At 44.7% G+C, this 24,246-nt stretch overlaps 1 protein-coding gene across 3 annotated transcripts in view; it reads right to left on the bottom strand.

Moving 5' to 3' along the window:
- Positions 1-24,246, bottom strand: part of LOC118779151 (LIM domain and actin-binding protein 1-like) — a 34,429-nt gene that overhangs the window by 5,131 nt on the left and 5,052 nt on the right. For 2 of the 3 annotated variants that reach the window (XM_036531083.1, XM_036531082.1), the window contains exons 2-6: positions 23,077-23,223; positions 20,403-20,448; positions 12,040-12,444; positions 4,999-5,074; positions 4,453-4,571 (exon numbers count right to left, since the gene is read on the bottom strand). In XM_036531083.1, the coding sequence (XP_036386976.1) occupies positions 4,453-4,571; positions 4,999-5,074; positions 12,040-12,444; positions 20,403-20,448; positions 23,077-23,198 (768 nt within the window). In that variant the 5' untranslated portion in view covers positions 23,199-23,223. Of the gene's footprint in view, positions 1-4,452; positions 4,572-4,998; positions 5,075-12,039; positions 12,445-13,514; positions 13,630-20,402; positions 20,449-23,076; positions 23,224-24,246 lie in introns of those variants that run through there. The other variant, XM_036531084.1, reaches the window with a different exon arrangement.

Raw genomic sequence — 24,246 nt, forward strand, 5'->3', positions numbered from 1 at the left:
GGACAATCCTAGGTACCTGTTTAGCACTATCGCCAGATTAACCAAGAGTCCTGCATCAGTTAACCTTACCATACCAGCAATTTATAGTAGCAGTGACTTCATGAACTTCTTTGATAGTAAAATCTTAAAGATAAGAGACACAATACAAAAATTCTCATCGACTTCTGCCTCCTGCCTGGCCAGTCCCGTTCCAGATTATGTAGGCATGTCTATTAGGCCCGCCTCACACTTTGACTCTTTTATACCCATTGAATTTAGCGACTTTTCTTCTTTTATCAATTCATCTAATAACTCTACCAGCCAACTTGACCCCATACCAACTGGCTTCCTAAAACAGCTACTGCCTGCAATTGGCACACCGCTATTAAATCTTATCAACGCCTCCCTTATGTCTGGACACATACCTCAGCCCTTCAAAGTAGCAGTTATCAAGCCTATTCTGAAAAAGCCTAATCTTGATTCCAATGACCTGTCAAACTACAGGCCCATCTCAAACCTTCCATTCCTCTCAAAAATTCTGGAAAAAGCAGTATCAAAGCAACTCTGTGCCTTTTTACACTCTAACAACATTTTGGAAGTTTTCCAGTCCGGATTTAGACCTCACCACAGTACGGAAACCGCTCTCCTGAAAGTGCTCAACGACCTTCTACTCTCCTGTGACAATGGCTGTATCTCTCTTCTTGTGCTACTAGACCTAAGTGCAGCCTTTGATACCATCGATCATTGTATCCTCCTTGACCGCCTCGAAAACCTGGTTGGCATAAGTGGACAGGCCCTATCTTGGTTTAGGTCTTATCTATCAGAACGATATCAGTTTGTCTCCATCAACAACGAATCCTCCGCTCGTTCCAGAGTAAAATATGGTATACCTCAAGGATCTGTGCTTGGACCTCTGCTCTTCTCGTTATACATGTTGCCTCTTGGCGATATCATCCGTAAACATGACATTAATTTCCACTGTTACGTGGATGACACTCAGTTATACATATCAGTCAAACCCGATGTCCCTCTGAATATTTCAAACATGGAGGCCTGCCTAACAGATGTAAAGAATTGGATGGCCCGAAACTTTCTCCTCCTCAACCCGGACAAAACCGAAATATTGGTCATAGGCCAAAATTCAATCAGGAGCAAACTCACTCATTTTACACTGGACCTTGATGGTGTCTCCCTTGCCCCGAGTGCAGCCATCAAAGACCTTGGTGTTGTTATTGATCCCGAGCTCTCCTTTGAACCTCACATAACTAACACCTCTAGGACTGCCTTCTTCCATCTGAGAAATATTGCTAAAATCAGGAAAATCGTATCAATTAACGACGCTGAAAAACTAATCCACGCCTTTGTAACATCCAGATTAGACTACTGTAATGCCCTCTTGTCAGGATGTGCAAACGTCTCATTAAAACCCCTTCAGCTGGTGCAAAATGCAGCTGCTCGAATCTTAACTAAAACTAAACGCTTTGAGCACATCACCCCAGTTCTGGCCTCTCTCCATTGGCTACCTATTAAATACTGGATCATTTTTAAAATACTCTTACTCACATTTAAGGCTTTAAATGGGCTTGCCCCCCCCTATCTTAAGGACCTTCTTCACCCATATCTTCCGCAGAGAGCCCTTCGCTCCCAAAATGCCGGGCTTCTCACCATTCCAAGAGTGGGCAAAACTACTGTAGGCGGTAGAGCCTTTTCCTATCAAGCCCCTCTCCTGTGGAACAGTTTACCCTCTGAGATTCGGGGAACAGACTCTCTCTCCACCTTTAAGTCTAGGCTCAAAACATATCTATATAGTAAATCCTTCAGCTGAGGGACATGGCCTGGTGCTGGCGTGGATCATAGAGTCTCTGGTGGACTAAGTGGTCATTGCTTTTATGGACCCTGTGCCGTGATCTGGTGTTGACTGTCTTAGGGTCGCCCTCATGACTATGCCGGTCCCTTGCCTCCCGTCCCCTAGGTATGCTGCCATAATGTTAGCCTGCCGGGGTCTTTCCTTGTTGCACACCTTTTTCTCTGCCCCTCCTCTCCTGCCTCTCTGTTCTACATCCCTGCCATTCTTATCATCCACTAACCACTGTTTTCTGTTTGCTTCCTATTCCCTGCTCCGGGCTCCTGTCCGGAGCTGTAGCCCAAGCGTCTCATCCTGTTTTCCAGTCCTGCTACCTCGCTGCCCTGCCTATCAAAGCCAACTGCATTCCAAGACCCGGACATCCTAGGAGACATTCTTATAATTACTCTACTGTTAACTACTATTGTTCTATCTGCCCAGTGCCGGCCAGAAGCAGATGGGCCCCCCCATGAGCCCGGTTCTGCTCAAGGTTTCTTCCTGATAGGGAGTTTTTCCTTGCCACTGTTGCCTTAGGCTTGCTCTCAGGGGGTCTCAGACCTGGGAACAATGTAAAGCTGCTTTGTGACAACTTGTGTTGTAAAAAGCGCTATACAAATAAAAATGAATTGAATTGAATTGAATTAATGCTTGCATGATGCCATGCTCACACTCACTTGTCTAAAAGTGCTGTAACCCTCGTCTGACATGGTTGCTCATCTAACTTGGATGAATACACTTCTGTTCTCTTGTGCTGAAAGTGACTCTGAATAAGAACATCTGCTAAATGAATGTAATGTAATACTTTGGAGAGGTGATAAGGTAGTTGGTATACCTGACAGCTCTGTGTCTCTCTATAATAGAATGCAAAAAACTAAACACAAAGTCCAGCACTTGGCGAAAGATTGAAGAATGCCTTGAAGACTGTATTGTTAAATTGCCCTGAAGAGCTGGCAGGCCTTTGAGCTTGATCAGTCACTTAATGTGGTAGAACCTTTACTGCAGCTAACCGCTGCGCTTCAACACCATGATGACTGGGGACCAGTGAACAAAATCACACCTCCCCTGTTCCCCTCAGGGGACTGCAGATAAGGAGAGAGGGTGTAGCTGCATAAATGATGCTGATAAGCAATTATCGCCTCACCACACATGGTCCCTTATCTCCACCTGTGCATGGGGTCTCAGATGTAAACTAGGACCAACTCTGCAACATACAGTCAGTGCTCCTTGATAACTTGACCCCTTTCACACATGCACTGGACGCCGGAATGTATCCGGCCCTGACCCGGAGGAGCTGTATGTGAGAACGCAAATGTCCGCCTCATGTCGAAGTGAGCCCATGTGTGAATAGAGCAAGCAACGTACCGGAAAATCCACCGCGAGCGAGTGGGCGTGTTGATGACGTTTCTATTATGTGACTAGCACGAAACCGGAAGAATACAAACATCTGCCTCGTGTACATAGCTTTCCACTGTTTCGTTGACATTGCGGATATGTCCAAATACATGCTATTTTAAGTCCAATGATCATTAAAGAGATAGTTAGCTATAGCTATACTGCCAAAACTTGTTTCTTACGATGATTAATAATGTTGGTTAGTAGTTTATTATCTGGTTAGTAGCTAGCTAAGCTGTAGCTAAGTAATAGTGATAGGTATAGTGAAATAGGTGAACTGGTGACCTAACATTACATAGTGAACAACAAAAACTTACCTTATTGTTATAATAAATGTATAATTAATAATAAATTATGTGGGCCGGTAGCACCATTTGGATGGCTATGTGTGATTTTTTTTATAGGTTACCCAAAAGAACAATAGCTATCTTCGCCTTCTCCACCTCCGTGCCACATTATGTACCCATACCACCGAAAGTTAAGACATTGAAAAGAAAAAAACTGAAAATACTTCAACTCGTGAATACTTTAGGTGATCTTGTCAATACTTTTCACTTGTGAGAATGCAAGTGGCGTCTAACTGGAAAATACCACGAAGAAATCTGGACGTTTCTAAACTCGCAATGATTTCAAGTGACAATGTAACATAGCCTACTACAAATGTAATTATTAATGGTCACATACTGGGTACTACACTGAAAAATAGCATGCAGTATACAGTATATACTTGTGTAGTACGCAGTACACAGTATGCAGTAGGCAGTTTCTAATACAGCCACTGTGATTTCTGCAGCGTACTTTTTGCGTCATGTCGTGCCTCCTGCACGCTCTACCCAGGCGTCGCCCCTCACCTAAACCAAACCGGAGTATTTCCTGTAGATGAGAATGCGTCTGTCACGGACAATCTCCTGTTGCGTGCTACATGTGTGAAAGGGCAATTCTGGCCAAGTTGCGATCCTGATTCTCTGCACTTTGTCTGGAGTTCATATGTGAAGACAGCTTTATAGTCAGTGCTCTTCTGTAACACAGTCAATTCAATTCAAACACCTTGATTAGTATGACAAGTTGGCTCTTATACTGTCAAATATAACAGTTTAATGAATATAACAGTCTCTGATTAACATGATGCAATACCATGCTGTTCCAGGCAGGGGCAGTATAGGGATGTGCCACAGAAATACCTTCTTTTTCACAGTGCACACACACACACACACAGGTCTCTGAGGAGACACACTCACATTGTGTGGAGGGGACAGAGAGTCCTGCTTGGACACGGCTGCCTGGTACTTGGCCATCCTGTCCCGGATCGAGGTGGTGTCCCGCGGCCGGTCTGAGGAGGTCAGCCCATCCAGGACCCCTGGGAGGGGCAGGCAGAGCAATGGGTCACCCTGACCACCCACACACAGGGCTAACATACCTTTCATGGCAGAGCCAGCATAAAATGTATCAGTCTAAGACACAGGACCCTTATAGATACAGGGTGAGAGACACTCCTTAGGACAACAAGGCAACCAGCTCACACACTGGTTCAAACTGCTGAGCTTTTAGAGTGTGGCCTTAGCCCTTTCCTGCTTTTGATACTGAAGCTCACTCAAAGCACTGCAGAAAGGAAGCAAATGTCCTGACACCAGCAATTTCCGCTGCTCACAACAACTAAAATAGATGTCTGTTCAACATCTGATATCCTTGCCTGTCCTACAGTTTTTTTCACTTTGCCCTCAAGGTACTCTCCCTGGTGCTCTGTGTTAGACTGTGCTGTCAATCACTGGTGCTCTGTGCTGTACCTTGTTCTCCTGACCGCTGATCCATGTCATCTGAGATGCTGCTGTTCCTTCCAATCATGCTTGGCTGTCTGGACACCTGGGAAATAAGCGAGAGTTCAGTCTGATGTCTCCCATACCCAGGCCTTCCCTAGAGCCAGGACTATACAACCCCATTACATCTAAACTCTCAAAATCTCTAAAGCAGTATGAGGATACTGTGTGAACAGACCCATCCTTTCCTAGCTCAGAAAAAATCTGGCCACCCTTTTCCCCTCTCACTAGCCCTGGGGGACCCATGCTACCACTGACCCCACATTCACACCTTCAGGCCAGATGAATGACCCCACCTACCCTAGAATAGGCCATACCCCCTGTCCATAAAAGAAAAGGACAAATGACCCATCTCTGAAACTCAAAGCAAGTCAGACTTACACTGGAAACACATATCATTATACAACCCCAATGTAGCTGAAAAATAAAGTAGCCAGATACAAGAATTTGAGTAAAAAAAGTCTGTTTAAGAAAATTAAAGGACCCAAAAAAGAGCTCCAGTTCTCTCCGGCAGCACTGCAGCTTCAAAGCGACCACAGCTACACCACAGTAGAGAAATCGCTTGCTTCATCTGTTTTGGGAAGGGAAGAAGGGTATCAGACAGCCCTGGGATCTTGCTTTGGGGCAATCCTCTGTTTAGCCTGCAGCTTCAGGGGTGTGGTGGACCTGCCAGTCAGACACAACCCCCCCACCCACCCACCCACCCTGATTAATCCCCTTATGAGCTCAGAGAGCACAGACACCCACGGAGTGGACGTCTGTGCTACAGTTTGTCCCTGTTTCAGTTTCGGGGGGGGGGGGGGGGGAGCTGCACACACACTCCACAGCACCACCATCAACACACATCCCCCATGAAGTGATGGGGCCATCCGTCTGAATTTGTCAGGTGTCAGCTGTTCACACTGACGGGCATTAAACTGCACTTAGGACACTCCCCGTGTGGCTTGTGTGTCGTGCCATTTCTCTCCAAGTCTATCGTGGGTCTACTAGTCCCACGATATAGGATAGGCCCACGTCTCGACTTCTCTTGACTTTTCTCTCACATAACAGATTGTCCCTATAACGGGGTAAACATGGCTGAGTCATGCAGGGTGATACTATAGCAAGGGTCACCAGGCGCAGAGCAGGTAAGGACAGCCTGTGTCAGGGCTCAGCTATAGGGTTTAACTGCAATGGGTAGTGACAGCTAAGGATGTTTCACAGACAGCAAACCCAGAGCCTCACAGAATCACCGCTTTACACCTGTGGTGTTGTGTTCATAATCTGAAAAGTGCAGTTCAGCAAACAAATCAATGAATCAAAGACAGGGATGTAATAACTCCTTCAGGTTGCTTGTTTTTCTTGACCAAAATGCATTACCAGATTGAATGTCTGGAGCTGTGTCTAACATGTGTGTCTAAAATCGCAATGTTTCAATGCGGGGACTGCATTCAGATCTAATTCAGATCTAATTTATTTGATGACCAGGTCAACAATTTCAGTGCAGCATTTTTCTGTAAAGGTCACAGAAAGGCCATAGACAATTTTTCAGAATTGACAGACGTGTATATGAACACAATGCATTCAGTAATGGAAATGTTGCCTAAAGCTAACATGATAGTTTTTCTCTCTTGTCCAGGAAAAATACAATCTCATACTCTGAAGTCTTCACTGATAAACACTTCAGAGAAAAGGAGAGATTCTTTTGAAATGTATCACTCAAACATATTTAGGTAAGTTTCACAAATGTACCTAAACTGTGCAGAATCACATTACATTATATTATTGTCATTTAGCAAATGCTCTTATCTAGAGCAACTTAAACAGGTTCCATTCCATTCCATTGCCTATTTACTGAGGCAACCATGGGTTGAGTACCTTGCCCCAGGGTACAGCAGCAGCATCCCAGTGGTGAATCGAGCAGTTACACCTTGTGACCTTTTGGTTACAAGCCCTGCTCTTTACCACAGCACACCGCAAGAGTATGTGAACAATGACGCTTTGAAGAGGAAGTGGGAGAATATGCCTCAGTGTGAAAGGTGGTTTACAGTCAGAGGGCCATGGAGGGTGATGAATGACTCTGTAGTTCTTTGATGGTGCATAGGTTATTCCCCACTGCAGGTGGGTTCTTTGGGGAGGGGGTGTCTACCCCCTCTTTCTATTGGGAGTGGATTGGCTTTGCGGCACACCTTTATGCTTATGCTGAAGAACGACCTAGTGTATTGTATGAGGAAAACCTCTCTTACAATAGCAAAGGTCCCAGCTCATTTAAAAGAGCACTAGGGAGCTAAACCCTACAAAGGTCTTTCACTGGAGGTTTTGGAAACAGAAGAGCCCAGGTCATTAGTCATACTAAACATACCAATCAGGAGCCAGACAGGGGCACTTGTTTTTTGTTGTGGTGAGCAAGACGAGGTGGTGAGGGGAGGTGGAGGTGAGTCAGCTGGTGAGACCTTTAAATACCAAAAAGCACCAGAGGATTAGCTTTGGAGGGGCAGGGGTGCAGAGTATGAGCTGGTCACGCTGTCCCATTTGTGGAGAGGAGGAAGGACACAACCAAGCAAAACCCTGCCTAAACCAAACCAATCTCACAATAAGACACGGGGGCTGTCACTAATCCTGGGGACCCATTAGCACTGGATGTTTCCTCTGTCTGTCTGTCTGTCTGTCTGTCTGTCTCTCTCTCTCTCTCTCTTTCTCAAAAATTCGCTAAAAAGAGCACAAGCACCAACAGAGCAAAACTATCCTGGGAATGTCCCACTTATCTGAATGATAAGATGTTCGCACGAAAAGTAGAAAGGAGTGGTGGCGCGCCGCGAGCGAGACAGCAGCAGGCCAGTTCTCGCACTGTGACGCAGTTCGCCAAGTGGTTAAAGAGAGGGACAGAGGAAGAGATGCACCACGAGACAAAGCACAAAACAAGCACAGCTATCTGAAGTATTTATGAAAACAGTATGGTCAATGTACCAAACAGGGACGCAGCTCGCAAGACAGGGATCAAGTTCTGCATCTGCCTGTTGTGTAACGGGGTGGCTTTGGAGAGAATTGGGAAAGGGTTGCAGCTCTGTTTTCACTGAGAGGCAAGAGGTTACCCTCAGGCGCTCTTACCATTGCTCAAACTGTTTAACGGAAGTGGAAATTTGCTTTTGATGCCACCCTACCAGGTATTCTCATTCAGTAAATCAATAAAAATGTACACTGAGGCATCCTTCCACAAGTCTCTTGCCTTTGTAATGTGATCTGTTAAGATTTACCAGCTTGAACGCATATATGAGAATATTTATACCAATGAACACCAATTTCTCCTGCCTACATTTAAACAATAGAGGAAAAGATTTTAACCATCTTCATATTTCACATATTCTATCTGGGTGTGAATGTGGAATGTATGAAATATGAAGATTTTAACCATCTTCATATTTCACACATTCCACATTCACACCCAGATAGAATATTCTATTCTATCCTGGCCCTCTTTTCCCCCAATTTTGTCTTCATAGTGCAGAGTGTTATCCTTGGTGAGTGCCAATCAATATTCTTGCAGGACGTTCCACTTCAAACGTTATTTCACTTGGACACATTTACCACCTGCACGTGTCATGTAAGAACTATGAATCTGAAGTCTGATTATTATCATAATAATGTTCTTATTATAACATTATTAATCTGCTTAGCAGGCACCATTATCCATGGTGACTCACATGGCTTATGCATCATCCATTTATACAGCAGGACATTTACTGAGGCAATTCAGCCACCCGAGGAGCAAGATTTACGAGACTCGCTTCTTACCACTGCACCACACTGCTGCCCACACCAGCTGAGTTCTGATACAGGAGCCACACCCTTTCCATGCAAGTGGCCTGGAAAATTCACGGTCGCTTTTATTCTTTCAGAATGATTCAGTGGTGTTGTGGTTAAAGTCTCTGTGCTAAAACCAGAAGAGTACGGGATCAGTCCCCTGCCAGTCTTTAAGCTTTAAAAAAATCTTTAGACTTTATAAACAGGAAATGGCCACCTTTGCACTTCGACTAGACAAGGTATATTTCATTGAGACAGTGGATGGTTAATTTTGTAATAAAATACTTTAATAGGAGAACTGATATCAAATTATTCAAATCCAAAGAAATTTTTGAGGTCCATGGTATGATAAAACATAATGAGATGTACATTTTTCATGGAGTTACATTTTTTCCTTGCTTTACAGCAAGTTGGGTCCAGTGGAATGCTACCTATACATTGAGGCTATCATATTAGAGAACTGTACACTCAAAGTGTTGAGATGGGTGTGGGAGATATGCATTTCTTCACAACATCACCATAAAATACTAAATTCACAGAAATTCTTCACATTCCTCCTCTTCAAAAAGCCTAGTGATAAATTCTCAGCCAAAGCAGTGCATTCAAACTGTGATAGACCTACACCCCTCTAGTGATCTCAGCTGCTTGTTTTGGTGCCCATTCCATCGCCGAACTATTTGACTAACTGATACGTCAGATTAGTGGTGAGCATATTTTGGGACACTCCGTAGGAGGGATTTGGGCTGTGCGTCTGTCCCCACCCCGCGACCCCATGCAGGAAAGAGGAAAAGTGTGGCTTTAATGAGGGAGAGAATAAGGTTGGTGTACAAGCTGGGTTTGGGAGCCCCTTTGTGCTCTGGGTAAGGAGTGTGTGCATACCAGCCTCATGACATCAGCCCTGTAAGGCACAGTCTACCCAGGCCAGGCACACAGCGAGCAGTGGGGTTAGCACTGTGTGTCTGTGTGTGTGTGTGTGTGTGTGTGTGAGAGAGAGAGAGAGAGAGAGAGAGTGTGGGGTGTAAGTGTGTGTGTGCAGTCTGTGTGAGATCATGTGTTTGAGATTGTATATATGGAATTACATATATATGTACAGTTATGGGGGAGTTCAGTCCTTATCCCACTTCCTCTACAGCCCACATCTGCCTTGTCTTACTTCCTGTCAGTTGACGGAGCTATGGCTGATTAGGACCTGGACACAGGCATGGAAGGCTTGCGGAAGCTGCACTGCCAACAAACTTTGATGTGCCCTGATGCTTGTAGAGGGCAGCATGCTTGGCTGAGTGGATTTAGACAGGCTCGCCAAAACAGTGGTGTCTGTGCCAAGCTTTGTCTCCTCTCAGCTGACACAGCGACTGACCCTGTAACATGGGAGCACTTGATGTTCTCTGCTGGCTCAGTGAATAGATATGTGTGTATGTGGTGTGTGCTTTTCACTCCCGAGACAAAGCTTAAATTATCTGAGTGTATTCCTGCTCCGCTTCGAGTCCTGCATAGAAGGACTTGTATTTAACATTCAGAATCTCAAGACCAAGTGTGAATTAGCTGGTTGTGTGCTGATGGGCATAAGGTAATGCTGTCTCACATTCATGCTGCTGGCCTCTGTGTTAAACATAGAGCCGTTCTTCTCTGCAATGTGCCAGCAGTGGCATGCGAGAGGTACTGGGCTCGCATGCAATGATGCCAAAAGAATATTGGTGAAATTGCCATTGCGCCCTCTGTTCCCACAAAGTGAAAAAGAGCAAACTCATTTTTTCCATTACTCGGTTTTCTTTAGCAATTACATCAGCACGCACAAATCCTTGTCAAAGGAAAATGGAAACGTGCTCTGCATGTACAGTAAAGTAACTGATAAAATTTGCGGTTGTGAATGGAAATCCTTTTAGTTCCTGAGATCTGGTTTCATTCCTGAGGTGGCTGTGGACTCCAACGCCTCCTTACCAGAGACAACAGAACCCAAGTCCTTTCCCCCCCTCCATGGTTAAAATAGGCAACTACACAAGTAAGCTCAGCCCTGGCAGAAAGGTCATAGATGATGACAGATTGCCTAGACCCAATGTTGAAGACCTCCAAAGTGGTTCTTTGCAGAAATGTCTTTGCATTGCTCTCCCCTGCCAACAATAAGGGGCAGGGTTCAGGGCGGAGGCACAGGGGCAAGGATCCTATTGACATCTGCTCTGATGGCTGGCAGTCTTCCCTAACATCTAAAGCCTCACCACAACAAAGCGTCTGGCAAGTCACCTCCACCCCCACAGATCACTGTTCCACTTTGTACTAAGGCTGCAAAAGCCAGGTCAAAGTCTCGAGGGTCATGAATCTGTCTGTCAGTCGATGGCCACGCTTACACGCACAGGGCTGAGTGTGTGTGTGCATGTGTCTGGAGGGCAGAGCTACAGTTGTCCTGGAAACACCTGTGTCCCCACCGCAGGGTGTGTAAGAGGGATGACTGTCCCCCACAGAGTCTGTGGGCCCACATGTTCTCAGCCCTGCTCAGCTCTGTCACATGCTCCAAGCTCATCAGCTAAATTGTGGGTTTGGCTTGACTTCAGCCAATCGGGGACAGTTAAATTTCAGCCAATCAGGGAAAACTTGACTTTAGCCGGTCAGGAATCCTATATTTCATTGTGACAACATCATTAGTGGGCAGGACAACTGGCTGTGAATTTCACCCAAACCTAGGCCAGAGGACAAATGTTTTTTGTGAAATGCAAAGCCGAAAGAGTTTTATGAAGAGATACAACAACACAGAGGTTCATAAAGAGAGAAAAGATGATCTAATCAATAGACATATTTAGGGAAAGTCAGAGACTGACACCTGGGTGTAAACACCACACCCTGAACAGTCCAAAAAACCAAAGTATGTGTCTCAAATGACAATCAGGCATTTGGGTTGCCAGACTGGTTCCTGCAAACTGCCTGATTAGTTAATTCATCTTGATTTACTTTTGATATACTTAAGGAATCAACATAAGGAATCCTAATTAGGGGACATAAGGGAGAGCGTGAAGACAGGGCTTGCTCATAAGGGAAAACCTCCATAAATTCCTGACAGAATATGAAGGTGTTGGGATTAATAGCCATGTGTGGATTTACATAGCAGTCAGTTACAGAGACTTCATGGTACTAATCCCACGCAGTCTGAATGCACAGGTGTTAGGAGCAACAGCTGCGTGCAGACACAGCAGTCAGGTTCACAACAGTAATCACAGACAGCGAATGTGTGAGCACACTTACTTTGTTACGCACGACTTCCCCCTTCTCAAACATCATCTTCAGGCTGTTCAGAGGCACACTGGGCTTTTCAACGGGGGTTGTTGGCACGCTGCCTGGCCTGCCCTCCTCCCTCAGGCTCCTCTCCATGGCTCCACCCTCCTCTGCCTCACTTGTTCCGTCCACAGGGTACTGGAAGTGGCTCCCGTTGCTGGGCGTGACCAGAGACTTGGCTGAGAGAGGCTGCTCCCCCTGCAAGCTGGGCCCAGGTTTAGGGGCAGGCTTGGAGCCCAGTGGGGGCGTAAGGAGTGCGCGAAGTGGAGTGGCTGGGGCGGGCGTGGGCTTGGCCTGGCAGAGGGGCTGCTCCCAGCGCTTCTTCAGCACACTCAGGGTACCAGAGCGCAAGGAGGGGGGCAAGGTGTCCAGAACCTGGGTGGCGGAGAGGGATGAGACACAAAGCACAGAGGCCATTGCCCGTGGTCATATACAGTCAAATATGCTCAGCACGAACACAACCTCAAATCGCTGCCACAGTTCCCGTTTCTGTTTATATAGACATTTATACTCTTAATGTGTCATATATCACATTATAGAGATGTGTTCAAATGAAATAATTCCTGACGTAACAGTGTTCAGAAACACCAACATGTCTTCAGCCTTACTGTTGACACATACAGAGACATTGTGCAGTGGCGTCTAAGGAAAACGTCATGCTCTGCTAGCAGTGTGGACAGCAGAGGCTCAAGGGTCATGTCACAGGAGCAGGAAATGGGACTAAGCACCACAGAGTCCACTGTAGTGCCCACATGGATGGATGGCATGGCTGGCGGAATGCTTCAACAGCAGGAAAACTCAACAGGGTGAAACCACAAATGCTCGTCCCTAAAGTCAGTCAATCCAGGGAGATGCTGTGAGAAGGGTCAGGGTGCTATAGTATAGAACTCTAGAATGCACAGCACCATTTTGACACTATTTTGAGACACCCTGGTACTGAGCAGATCTCTGTGAATCTACTTCCATCTGCATAAACAATAAAAACGATGCCATCAACCTCCAACAGTCAAATGAAAAACCTTTCATGTTATCTTCTGTTTTTTTCCATTTTAAACTTTTGAATCAGCAAAATTAAAAACACTTTTAATTCACAACAGTTTAAATGCCATCAGTTTAACAATCCCACACCAGTCCCAATCCTCTTCAATAAAACGTTACCCAAGGATCTCATGCGCATGAAAATGATCTCAGGACAAACAACAGAGCCACTACTTGCAGACCTTCTGTAACAGCAGAAAGGAGACGTTCCGCACAGAAAGGAGGAGCCAGTTACACTGCACAAGGAGGGTCTGCCGTTAGCAAAGCCCTCTGCTCTAAGAGTGAAGCTGAGTAGCAGAGGAGAAAGGGAGAGGGTGAAAGCAGGAGGGACAGGAACAGAAAAGCAAACTTGAAATCCAGAGGAAACCCCTACAGTCCCTTCCTTTTCTGAGCCGTGTTGCTGTTACCGTTACTGTACAAGACAGCCAAGCTGAAGCAGGAGTAAGAAGCCTGAGAAGGGCTGTCCAGCTCTCTCCCTTGCCGAGCTGCTGCTGAGAGGAGAGAGACAGAGTGAGACAGAGCTCTCCCAGATGTTAGCGCTCAGAGGCGCTGAATGCAGGAAATGACCCATGGGGGGGCACTGAAAGAAGAAAAGAAAAAAAACCAGGAAACGAGAAAGCAGGAAATGATACATTTGGGAAGAGATTAACCCTTCGTTGGCTGAAACCGGCAGGTTTGCCATCAGATGCAATCATAGTACTAGAAGGTATATCCGAGAGTTGATTTGTAAATTAAGAATAATTGTAAATTTTAACTGTGTAAAGTTTTTTGACTTTATCTTGTCTACATGAAGTTTCTGCTGTGTCACTAAAATGGAAGCATGTTTATGACAGAGTATCTGTAAAGAGGAGGTTACATTCTTGTCATTTTCAGTCAAAAAAACTCCAGCCGCTAGAGGTAATGTCTCTCAATGAATATCCACCCACATTACTGTCCCTAAAATGCAAATGGCTTTCAGCATCAAACTTGCGGACTCAGCTGGTGGCAGTAAAGTGCTTATCGCAGCTCTGAATGCAAATGGGACAACTGACACACGTTCCACTCTCTGCCTCGTATTTGAACCCTTAAACCACGTGCACATATTACAGCTTCAGCCCTGATTCGGCTTGTTTAAAAGCCATAACAAGCTTTCTAGGATTGTCGCTGAAATTGGTTGTATTGTATGCTGAAACCATGTCTCAGCTCAACACGTGTGATCCATGTGAGCAATGATAATTGCGAGTGTCTTCCAGCTGTTGAGAAGATTTCTAGCAAGCTTGTAATTTTTATTCATGATTGCTATTCAGTATTGGGTTTCAATACTGTGAGGAAGAGCCAGCAGCCAACAAAAATACACACTCGACAATAACATTACTTGTCAACAAAAGACAGCCATTTTGCACTTAATCCTTTCCAGTGCAACAACATTAAAACTGTGAGAGATTAAGAAAATAATGGAAAGACAAGACACAAGCTGCCAGCCAGAAATTCACAGTGGACAGAGCCGGAAGAGGAGACGTACTGAACTGTGGTGAGAACACGATGGCTCATTTAATCTGTCTGCAGACACTCACCACAATCACAGCAAACAACAGAAGCAAGATATGCTGGGCAGCTCAAGAGGAACAGCTTTTGAGTTTGTGTGTCCACCTCTGCCATATAGGGCTGCACTGGTGACCAGTGGGCGGCACAGGTTGTCTATGCAGTAGTTGCCACTCAAATCTTGAGGTACTGACACACACTAAAATTCCCTAATTTCAACACTTGCGTGCTGAGTCAGCCCCGACAACACCAGTTCCACAGTGGCCCTCTCATGATGACTGTTGGGCTTGCCTTTAGTAAATGTGCAGAGCATGGGACTGTCAGAAATGGTGATGTATGCACTAGGGTAACCTTTCCTTAGCCTCCATGCTACCCTGGTGTGCCTAACATGGGGTAATGCTCAGATATCACCAGTTTTTGAGGTGCCTCAGGTCTCAGGCAACCTTGGCTCAGTCTACCACCACAAGTGAGAGGTGTGGGCCTCTCAGTCCTCTCACCCTTTCACCCTTTCAATCCACCTCTTTCATCCTAGTGTGGCATAACAATTAATAAGTTGGGGCTTACAGCCCAAAGGTTGCTGGCTCGGTTGCTAGGTAAGGCACTGCTGTTGTAGCCTTCACTAAGGTATTTAACCTGAACAACTTCAGTTAATATGCTGAAGCTGAAGTGTAATGTACAAACAACTTTACATATCCACTAAGTCCTCTCCCTTCTGACTCAATGGTCTCAGCCTCCCAGTGCATCCAGACCCTCTGGATGACACTCAATAGTTTACTGATCTTGAGTCGCATAGTGCTGGTCAGTATATTCTTACTCTACAACATTGGAAGAAGCCACCCCTTCCTCAGTACCCACTGAATCCAGATCCTGGTGCATACCCTGGTCCTCTCTTGACTGGACAACTGCAACTCCCTCCTTTGCTGGCCTCCCTGCATGTGTGATAAGATCCAGGCAACTCATTCAGAATGATGGTCCATAATCTCCCAAAATTTTTCCACATCACCCCCTTGATCTCCCTCCAGGCTACTTGTAACAGCTGGTTTCCACTTCAAAATGCTGGTGTTAGTCTGCCAGTGAGGGGAATGGCTCCCCCTTATTCATCACCAGACCCTGCACGCTGGCGAAACCTCTGTGCTCTGTAACTTCAGGTTGCCTGGCTGTCTCTCCCCTTAGCAGGGACACATGCTCTGTCTGTTCTGGCACTCAGAGTGGTGGAACAAGGTTCCCATAGCAGTCAGAACAGCAAAGTCATGGGCCATCGTCTGTCACAGAGCGAGGACACACCTGTTGCATGTTGTATTGCACATACATATCGTAGTATGTGGCACTACTTGTGATAGCACTGTATAAGGGACCAACGCATGTGGTGAGTTATGTCCTGCATGTAACGTGTTTCATGTAACTTTTCTGGATGTGCTTTATTTTGTTTAGCTGTGGAACAGAGCATCTGCTAAAAGGGTAAATGTAATGTAACTACTGCAAGAATGCACCTCACTAGTTATATCACCAGATTGGTGCCTCTGTGCCAAAAGACCCCCTGTCGAGCCTTGCTGGCTGCCATCTGTCAGGCATGAATTTACGATCAGGTAACTAGCCCCGTCTTGACAACAAGGCCAAGGATCCACAAACACTTCTGGCCAGTGGGACTAAGCTGACCAAGCATGTCTGTGCTTGTGCCATCACACTCATGTTTACGTTCACCCACATGGAAACTGGGAGATGGCACACCCCAAAACACGCTTGGGGCGTGGAGAATTTGCACGTAAACAACAAAGACAAATGTCTGGGCACATCCCCCGGCCCTCTAGAACATTCAAGGGCTGTCCTTGCTCCCTACATGCCTGGATTGCTTCACATTAATATAAGCATCAGCACTCTCAGGCTACTCTCACACTTAGCAATGAATAAGTAAACACATAACAGAGCCGGCTGCATAGCATTGTGTCTAAAGAAAAAAGCCACGACTTCTTTCTCACAGACAGATCACCTGACTGCAGAGACTGACAGGACAACGGCGGTTGGCGCAATGGTGGGTGTTACCTGGTACTCTTGCATGACGCTGGGTGGTTGCTGTGTCTTCATTCACTCCTGGATAGCCACACAGACACAACGCACCACACAGGCTGTTATGTAAAACTAAAGTGTATTACCTGCAGATTACAGGGTCTAAATAAGGATTAAGACCGGACTACCCTCCAATGGCATTAAGTAGGAAGACTTGGCCACAGCCAACTGTCTGTGTGTATGTGAGTGTGTGTGCATTTGTGTGTCCATGCATGTGCACATCCATAGGGCTCTGGACCAACTTCAGCTGTGCAAAAGTGCACCAGCTAAAGCAGAAAGACTTCACAGACATGGTTCTACAGTTTGAAGGACGCGATGTGCTTGATAAATTCATTGTTTGACATACTGAATAAGGACTACATTGTACTGAGGGTGGCCATTAAACATATCTGCCACAGCAGAGGTGTCATTAGTTCTGTAAATGACAAAACTTCCAGGGTCCAAATTTTTTGGGAATTGCTGTGATCAGTTATAGTCCAAACTGTTGATTCACTACTGGGTATAGGATTCACTGTTAACTGACTTCAGGAGTAGCTCAAATATATACCCCCTCTCACTGTTTGCATTACATTACTGTCTTTTAGCAAACACTTATATCCAGAGTGACTTACATAGGTTGTAGTTTTATCCATTTATAATCCTTAATATTTACTGAAGCAATTGTGGGTCAAATACCTTGCCTAAGGGTACAACAGCAGTGGTCCCCCGGGACCTGAACCAGCAACCTTCTGGTTATAAGCCCTGTCCCTTACCACTATGCCACACTGCTGCCCACTCTCACTGTTTAACCAACGAGTCTTGTATGCTTATTTGTGGTAGCCATGATTGTGGAGCCAGAATGGTGTAGCTCACAGCAGTTTGGGGTGGGTCTGAGGGATGGTCTGTGAGCGTACTGCTGGATTCTTACCTTGGTAGGGTAGGGATTGATGGAGGCATGACAAAACAGGACCAAAAACAGCTAAAGTTGTGTGATTGCACAGCATGGAAAGCAATGACAGTACAGAAAACACAGAGCAGAGAACAACAGTGATTATGATGGAATGTGACTGTATTTTTCATACACTGCTGACAATCACCCTTGGATGTGGAAGGCATAAGTTAATGAGGACAATGACATACATTTTAAAGATAATCATCAGAGTGCAGTAGCCTAGTCTATAAGCAATATTACAATTTAACATCTGACGTGCTCAATTGTTAAATAAATCATGGTATATTTCAGTGCAGCTCTTTCACTTTCTTGCTAGTCACTGTAAGTATGACGGTACAATGCAAGTTCATGTTACTCTGAGGCGTCATTGTTTCAAACCATGTAATCACTGAGATTCAAGTTAATGTTTCCCTTATGGGTCATTTTTAGGCTCTATGTTCAGTCTAGCAGGGTATGATTTTTTCTCTTAAAGATCATTACCTGGCACTGTGTTTTACTGCAACTTAATTTTAACTCCTTTTCCCCTGTTGACTGTAATTTTGGTTTCTCTACGTATATTGTCACTGTTGTTCTAGTTTCTGCTGTGATGCATTTAGAACATCACACCACATTTGCATTACAAGAGGATAACAGCATCTACTAAAGAAAGAGATGAATAGATCAAATTAAAAATAATAATGATAATAATAGTTCCACAAAGGGCTCACAGCTCCTTACAAGATGAAGAAATTGAAAATTAAAACTCCCCTCTGATTTCACATACAAAGTAATGCACAACAGGGCTGTGGAAGTGTTTGTTAAAGCCGCAATTTCCTCTGTGGGCAGCATCATTAACTGCTGTGAATTATGGGGATTTTTCACTGAGGAAAGAATAAACTTTGAGATGTATTAGTATCTTGCATTAGCATGTTAAAACACTGGCAGGAGGGCTGAGAAAATACTAAGCATGTACTGTGTCTTACATGCCATATATTATTACTGAATGTTTTGAACATGGTGTAGTGTTACTTAATCATAACTATCTTGCTGTATGTACGTGAAGCCCATTTTCCTTTCTGGGAGAAAATATGAATTTTGCCACCAGCCAATAAACTTAACCCAATGAAGATCATTGTTGAAATGTACTGTCATCCTCACAGAAGGACAAAGAACTAGATAAATGCCAAAGGTATAAAAAGTACAGATTAGAATGCAAAATTAGATTACCAAGCAATCATAAAAATAAAGCATACACTTAATGACTTACATTTAAATCACAATTCCAAATTACATTACTACTGAAGTGAACGTATCTGCGTGGTGCACTGCAGTCACATTAAGGAAGTTTATAGAGCTTTAATTAGGCTAGTTCAATGCAGGTCAGCGAAAGCCCCCTGGTGGTAAATCATGGTATATTTCCACAAGCATACTGGAAGCAGCAGTGCTGCAGATTCCTTGCAGAGGAGGGGATAGACTCAGGAAAAGAGCCTGCAACAGGGACTCGGAGAGAATCCCATCCCTACCAGCCAAAGGCACTGGACAATGCACCCAACTGTTAAATACATACAATGAAGGTGTCAATAGCAGTGATGTTTGTCTCTAGGAAACATGAATAATCAATTACATATGATCATGATCATGACTGGCAAGAGCTAAACTGAATGCTCCCTTGAATTGATAGGATTAAAGAAGTGTCAATGATAGGAGGTAGAGGAGCTGCTCATTCCACAGCTGCTAAAGCTTAGAGATGGAGGAGCTGCTTCTCATGAAGCATAGTCCTATGATTCTCCTGCTTTCACAGTTACAATACAGGGAAACAGCTTTAAACCAGTAACAAGTAATTAATGAGTGACCTATCAATCCAGATATTTTATAAGAGTATGACTGTAAGACTCCATTTTTAAACCTGCTCAGGACAACAACTTGGAGAGAGAGAGAGAGAGTGTGTGTGTGTGTGTGTGTTTGTATGTATATATGTATGTATGGGTGACATGTATGGTTGAATGGTTCCGTATGTATGGTCCCCATGGGGCCACTGCTTCTGTACCCTTGGGCAAGGTACGTAACCCACAATTGCCTCAGTAAGTATCCAGCTGTAAGATGGATAACATTGTAAAAACCTGTAATTGATGTAAGTCGCTCTGGATAAGAGTGTCTGCTAAATACTAATAATGTAATGTAACGATAGTGTGTGTTTGTATATATGTATGTGTGTGTGTCTTTGTGAATGTGTGTGTGTTTTCCTGTTCTTGCATGCTGTCCTCCCATTGGGTGGGCTCAAGCTTTGTCATTTTTGACATATCAGTGGAATGTTCACAGGTTCACATCATAGTTTCTACTGGACCCTCTTGTCCGTGACAGTTTTCCTGGTGTGCGGATTCTGTCCCGATTAAAATTGTGTTCACACGCTTGCCAACACAAATGACTTCACAGAGAAATAAATCTAGATGTCTACATGCAGTGAGGGTGAAAGGACGGAGGAGTCTTTACAGGGCTCCTGACCAGATTCAAGGGTTTGGGCTGCTGGACACGAAACATGAGTGCATGGTGCCCCATGGAGCTCTGGTAACACAAGACAGAGACCACACTGCGGAGAATTGTTAGAAAGGAGTATAGAAGCACAGCAAATGAGGAGTTAGGAGGAAGTCCAGATTTTGTAGTGACAGTTCAGGAATGAGACTAAGTGCTGACGAGGGGCCCATCACACTGACCGCTCGAGAGCCACCCTCTGCTGAGCTGTAGACCACGCACAGACCCGTCTCCCTTCCCAGCATCTCATTTGTTTGATTCAGAAACTCACCACTTTCTTCTTGTCTGAGCTGGCCTCCTCAGCAGCCTTCTGGTACCTGCAGAAGAAAAGGGCATAAAGAGAGCTGGAGCTCTAGAGGAAGTATGCAAACATTAAATACATACCAACCACCCCCCAACCCTCACTTAACCTCATTCCGAGAGGGGCCAAGCCAGGGTCTTTTAGGCTCTTAAATCCTTTCTCCATGGTGGTTCATGAGGGAGCAGAGAAAGACCCCGTTCAAAGTTCAGTGTCAACATACAAAACCAGCCAAGTTGAAACAGCACTGCCCCCTGCTGCTCACATGGAGTACTACACAAACAAGAATACATGTTACAGTCTGTTCTGTATAAATTATGCCAGTGCTCTCATCACCCGTTTTAAGTTCTGTACCGATGTTACAGAGTTGTTTGTGAGTCTTCTTGTTATAAGTTCTGTACCGATGTTACAGAGTTGTTTGTGAGTCTTCTTGTTATAAGTTCTGTACCGATGGTACAGAGTTGTTTGTGAGTCTTGAGTTCCTTATGTTTTTAAATGGGTCTTTCAGACTGAAAAGCATTTCCCATCTTATATTCCATAACACAACAATGTGATGTCATGCATGCCAAATTCCAGCTTTCTGTGCCTCCACGTCTTTCTTTAGGGGCAGGGGCTCTGCAGTGCATTACGGTCCTTCTGCCCCCTACATGTATCATATATCATTTTCATGTTTGTAGCTTATATGGCTTTCCCTGATGGGGGCTGCCTGAAGCCTTGGATACCAGTATGGTATGGTATGGTACACTTTATTGACCCCCGTGGGGAAATTCATCTTCTGCATTTGACCCATCCAAAGCAGTGGGCAGCCGCAGTGCAGTGCCCGGGGACCAACTCCAGTTCTTTTTGATGGTGGGAGGAAACTGGAACGCTCAGCGGAAACCCACACAAACACGGGGAGAACATGCAAACTCCACACAGAAAGGACCTGGGACAGCTGGGATTCAAACCCAGGACCTTCTTGCTGTGAGGCAACAGTGCTAACCACTGAGCCATCGTGCTGCCAGTAGATCTCTGACAGGCCTGCCTTTCCACACCGGTCGAGCAGGAGACTCACAGAATGTTCCTAGGCACAAGCAGGACCAAAGTACTTTGGCAAAACCAGAAAAACAAGTTTGGAAGGAGGTCACGGTGAACTGGTTGTAGTGACAGTCAGGGTGTGAACGACTTGGGGATTTCACAGGAAGAAAAGAACTGAAAACCTGAGGACTGGAAAAACAGAGCTGGGGGACAAGGAAACAGCATAGGAGAGCCATTACAGCAAGGGTGTTTTCCACAAAGAGTGGGGCAGTGAGGAACAGTGAGAGGTGGACACTTCAGGGAGAAATCCAGAGAAGTGGAACATAATGTTCATTGATTGGAGTGAGAGTCCTGGTTTGTGAGAAATTGAGTGAGGTGGAATAGCATGATTATAACAGAGCCCTAGTTTCAGTGAAAACTTGATTAGGGTAGAGTGCAGTGGTGATTAATTTAAGTAAGAGTGCTAGTCTCAGAAAGAAACTGAGTTAGGTGGAGTGTAATTTTTATTGGCCGGAAGGAGAGCCCTTTTCATGCGGTCACACTTAAAGGTGTGACTTTCCGACCTTTAGCCCCAATGGGCATCTTAAAGAATGGCTAAATATTAACAGTAATAACTATTCAAGCTCTCTATATGGCTGCTGTAATTTCTGTCAGGTGGATATCCTGCTGGCAGCTCTAAACTAAACTTGCAGAGCTGCAGTGCAGATTTGACCACTGTCTGAGACAACAGACAAAATCAGCACCTACCCAATGAGAGTGAGAGGGAGAGAGAAAGGAAAACAATCGATTTGAAATAATAAAAGAAATGACAAAATAATTTAATTAATTTCTGTATTGTTCATCTTGTTGCTTTGGATTGTCTATCCTGCCAATAACACACCTTTAATTTGAAATGTGAGAAATGAAAAGAGAGACAGAGAGGCCAAGAGAGAGAAACTGAGAAAGGAGAGACAGGGAGACAGACAGACCAAAAGAGAGAGACCAGGACAGAAACACAGCAGAAACAGAAACAGAGCAAGCAAAAGAAAGAGCAAAAGACTGAAACAACAGACAGAGACAAGTAAATAACAGAATGAAGGAAGAAAGGATAAAAGCAAAAGAAAAGAGCAGCTATAGCAGAGGGAAGCATTCTCTACCCCATGTGTGAGAGGTGGCACATCATTACTGCCTGAAAGGAGGACACAGTGGAGTGGGATGGGTACTGGCCCAGGACAAAGCAGGCATGAGGGCACTGCTTTACCAGCAGACTGATGCTTTCATAAAGGAAGTGCACACTAGTCGCTTCCCTCTCCCTCAGCCTCGTCCAAACACAGACTCTGCACTTGTCTTCCCAGCATGCACAGGGACACGTACAGGTACCAGTGTATCATGCACACTCTGATCGCTGTCAATGAGGAATGACTGTGTTTTGTGGGAGTAGCACTGTTCACTAATGCACACACTTCTCACGAGTGTGTGTGTGTGTGTGTGTGAGAGAGATTGTGAGTTGTGACACTTTTACAGTATGTTCTGTGCAAACAAACCCCTGTACTACAACAATCATGCTGTGTGTGTTTCCGAGAGACAGACATTTTCTACAGTAGGTCTGTTCTGCTCATATTTATTTGGAGGGGAAGAGGGGCACACTCACTTGGAGAATCGCTCAGCGATGGCCTTGCTCTGGCCGCGGGAGCTGACCAATGATAGCTCCCGAGCAGTGACACGCAGGGACTGTGACGCCCACTGCCTCCGGCTGAAGGGACTGGCTTCCATGGCTCACCCCTGTTGCTCTCAGGACCTGCAGGTGAGAAACTCATAACACCCTTGTGGACAACAGAACATCGTTCATAGACATTTTGGACAGTGAAATATTATTCATGGATCTTTTTGACAATAAACAGAACATCGGTCATAGGTCGTTTGGAGAAGAAACACATCTATGCAATTTTACTTCAAATTATAAAGCGTTCACTCTCGCTCTTCAAAAATCTAATTTCAAGAGAAACAGTTGAGAATGCACTTGAGAGAGATCAATAAAGATTCCAGGAAATGTATGAATTTTCACGAGGAACAGGTAGAGATAGTCGCTGTTGATGTAAGATCAAATTGATAAACACCAGTCAAGAGGAAGGTCATCTATACCCATCAAATTCAAGGGGATCTCCCCAATATACTGTTGAACAATGACTGCTATACTCCTTTAGAATGAAATTATCTTACTCCATTATTGATTTTTATGAACTGAATGAATTGAGAAAGCAAAAAAAAAAAAGATTTTGCTGATTTAGTTTTGCCTTTCAATATACACAACGGGACAAAACATTCACAGACCAGAGTTGGATTCACCTGTGTAACTGTTTAGAAATGCCTTTTCTCTGGTTCATCACAACCCACAACAAATTAGCCCACACCATGAGACCCACGTGCAGTTATCCCTCGCCACATTATGTGGGATTAATTTACAACTGGAGACTGTCACTAACCATTAACATGAGACTGTCTTTCTGAGACAGGTTCTTTACCTGACTACCAGCTAGACTGCAATATTTGAGCTGACTTGTTTGGCAGTAACAATAGCAGTGGCAAAAATCACCAAAGGACTTTCAATGTTATTCATACACTATTTATCCACAAATACTGAGATTGTATTTTGTACTGTTCAATTTACTTTGGTATTCACTAAGTCCATACCAGGAGCCCCTGGATAAGGTTAAGATGGTGGACTGACAACAGTGCTGTTAGAGAAATAGATAAAGAAAAAGGAAACACCACTTAATGTAAATTTAGACATAGTCTTCCTCATCAGCTTATCATTTTCCTT

The sequence above is a fragment of the Megalops cyprinoides genome, chromosome 6, assembly GCF_013368585.1.
Source record: "Megalops cyprinoides isolate fMegCyp1 chromosome 6, fMegCyp1.pri, whole genome shotgun sequence".
Taxonomy (NCBI): Eukaryota; Metazoa; Chordata; class Actinopteri; order Elopiformes; family Megalopidae; genus Megalops; species Megalops cyprinoides.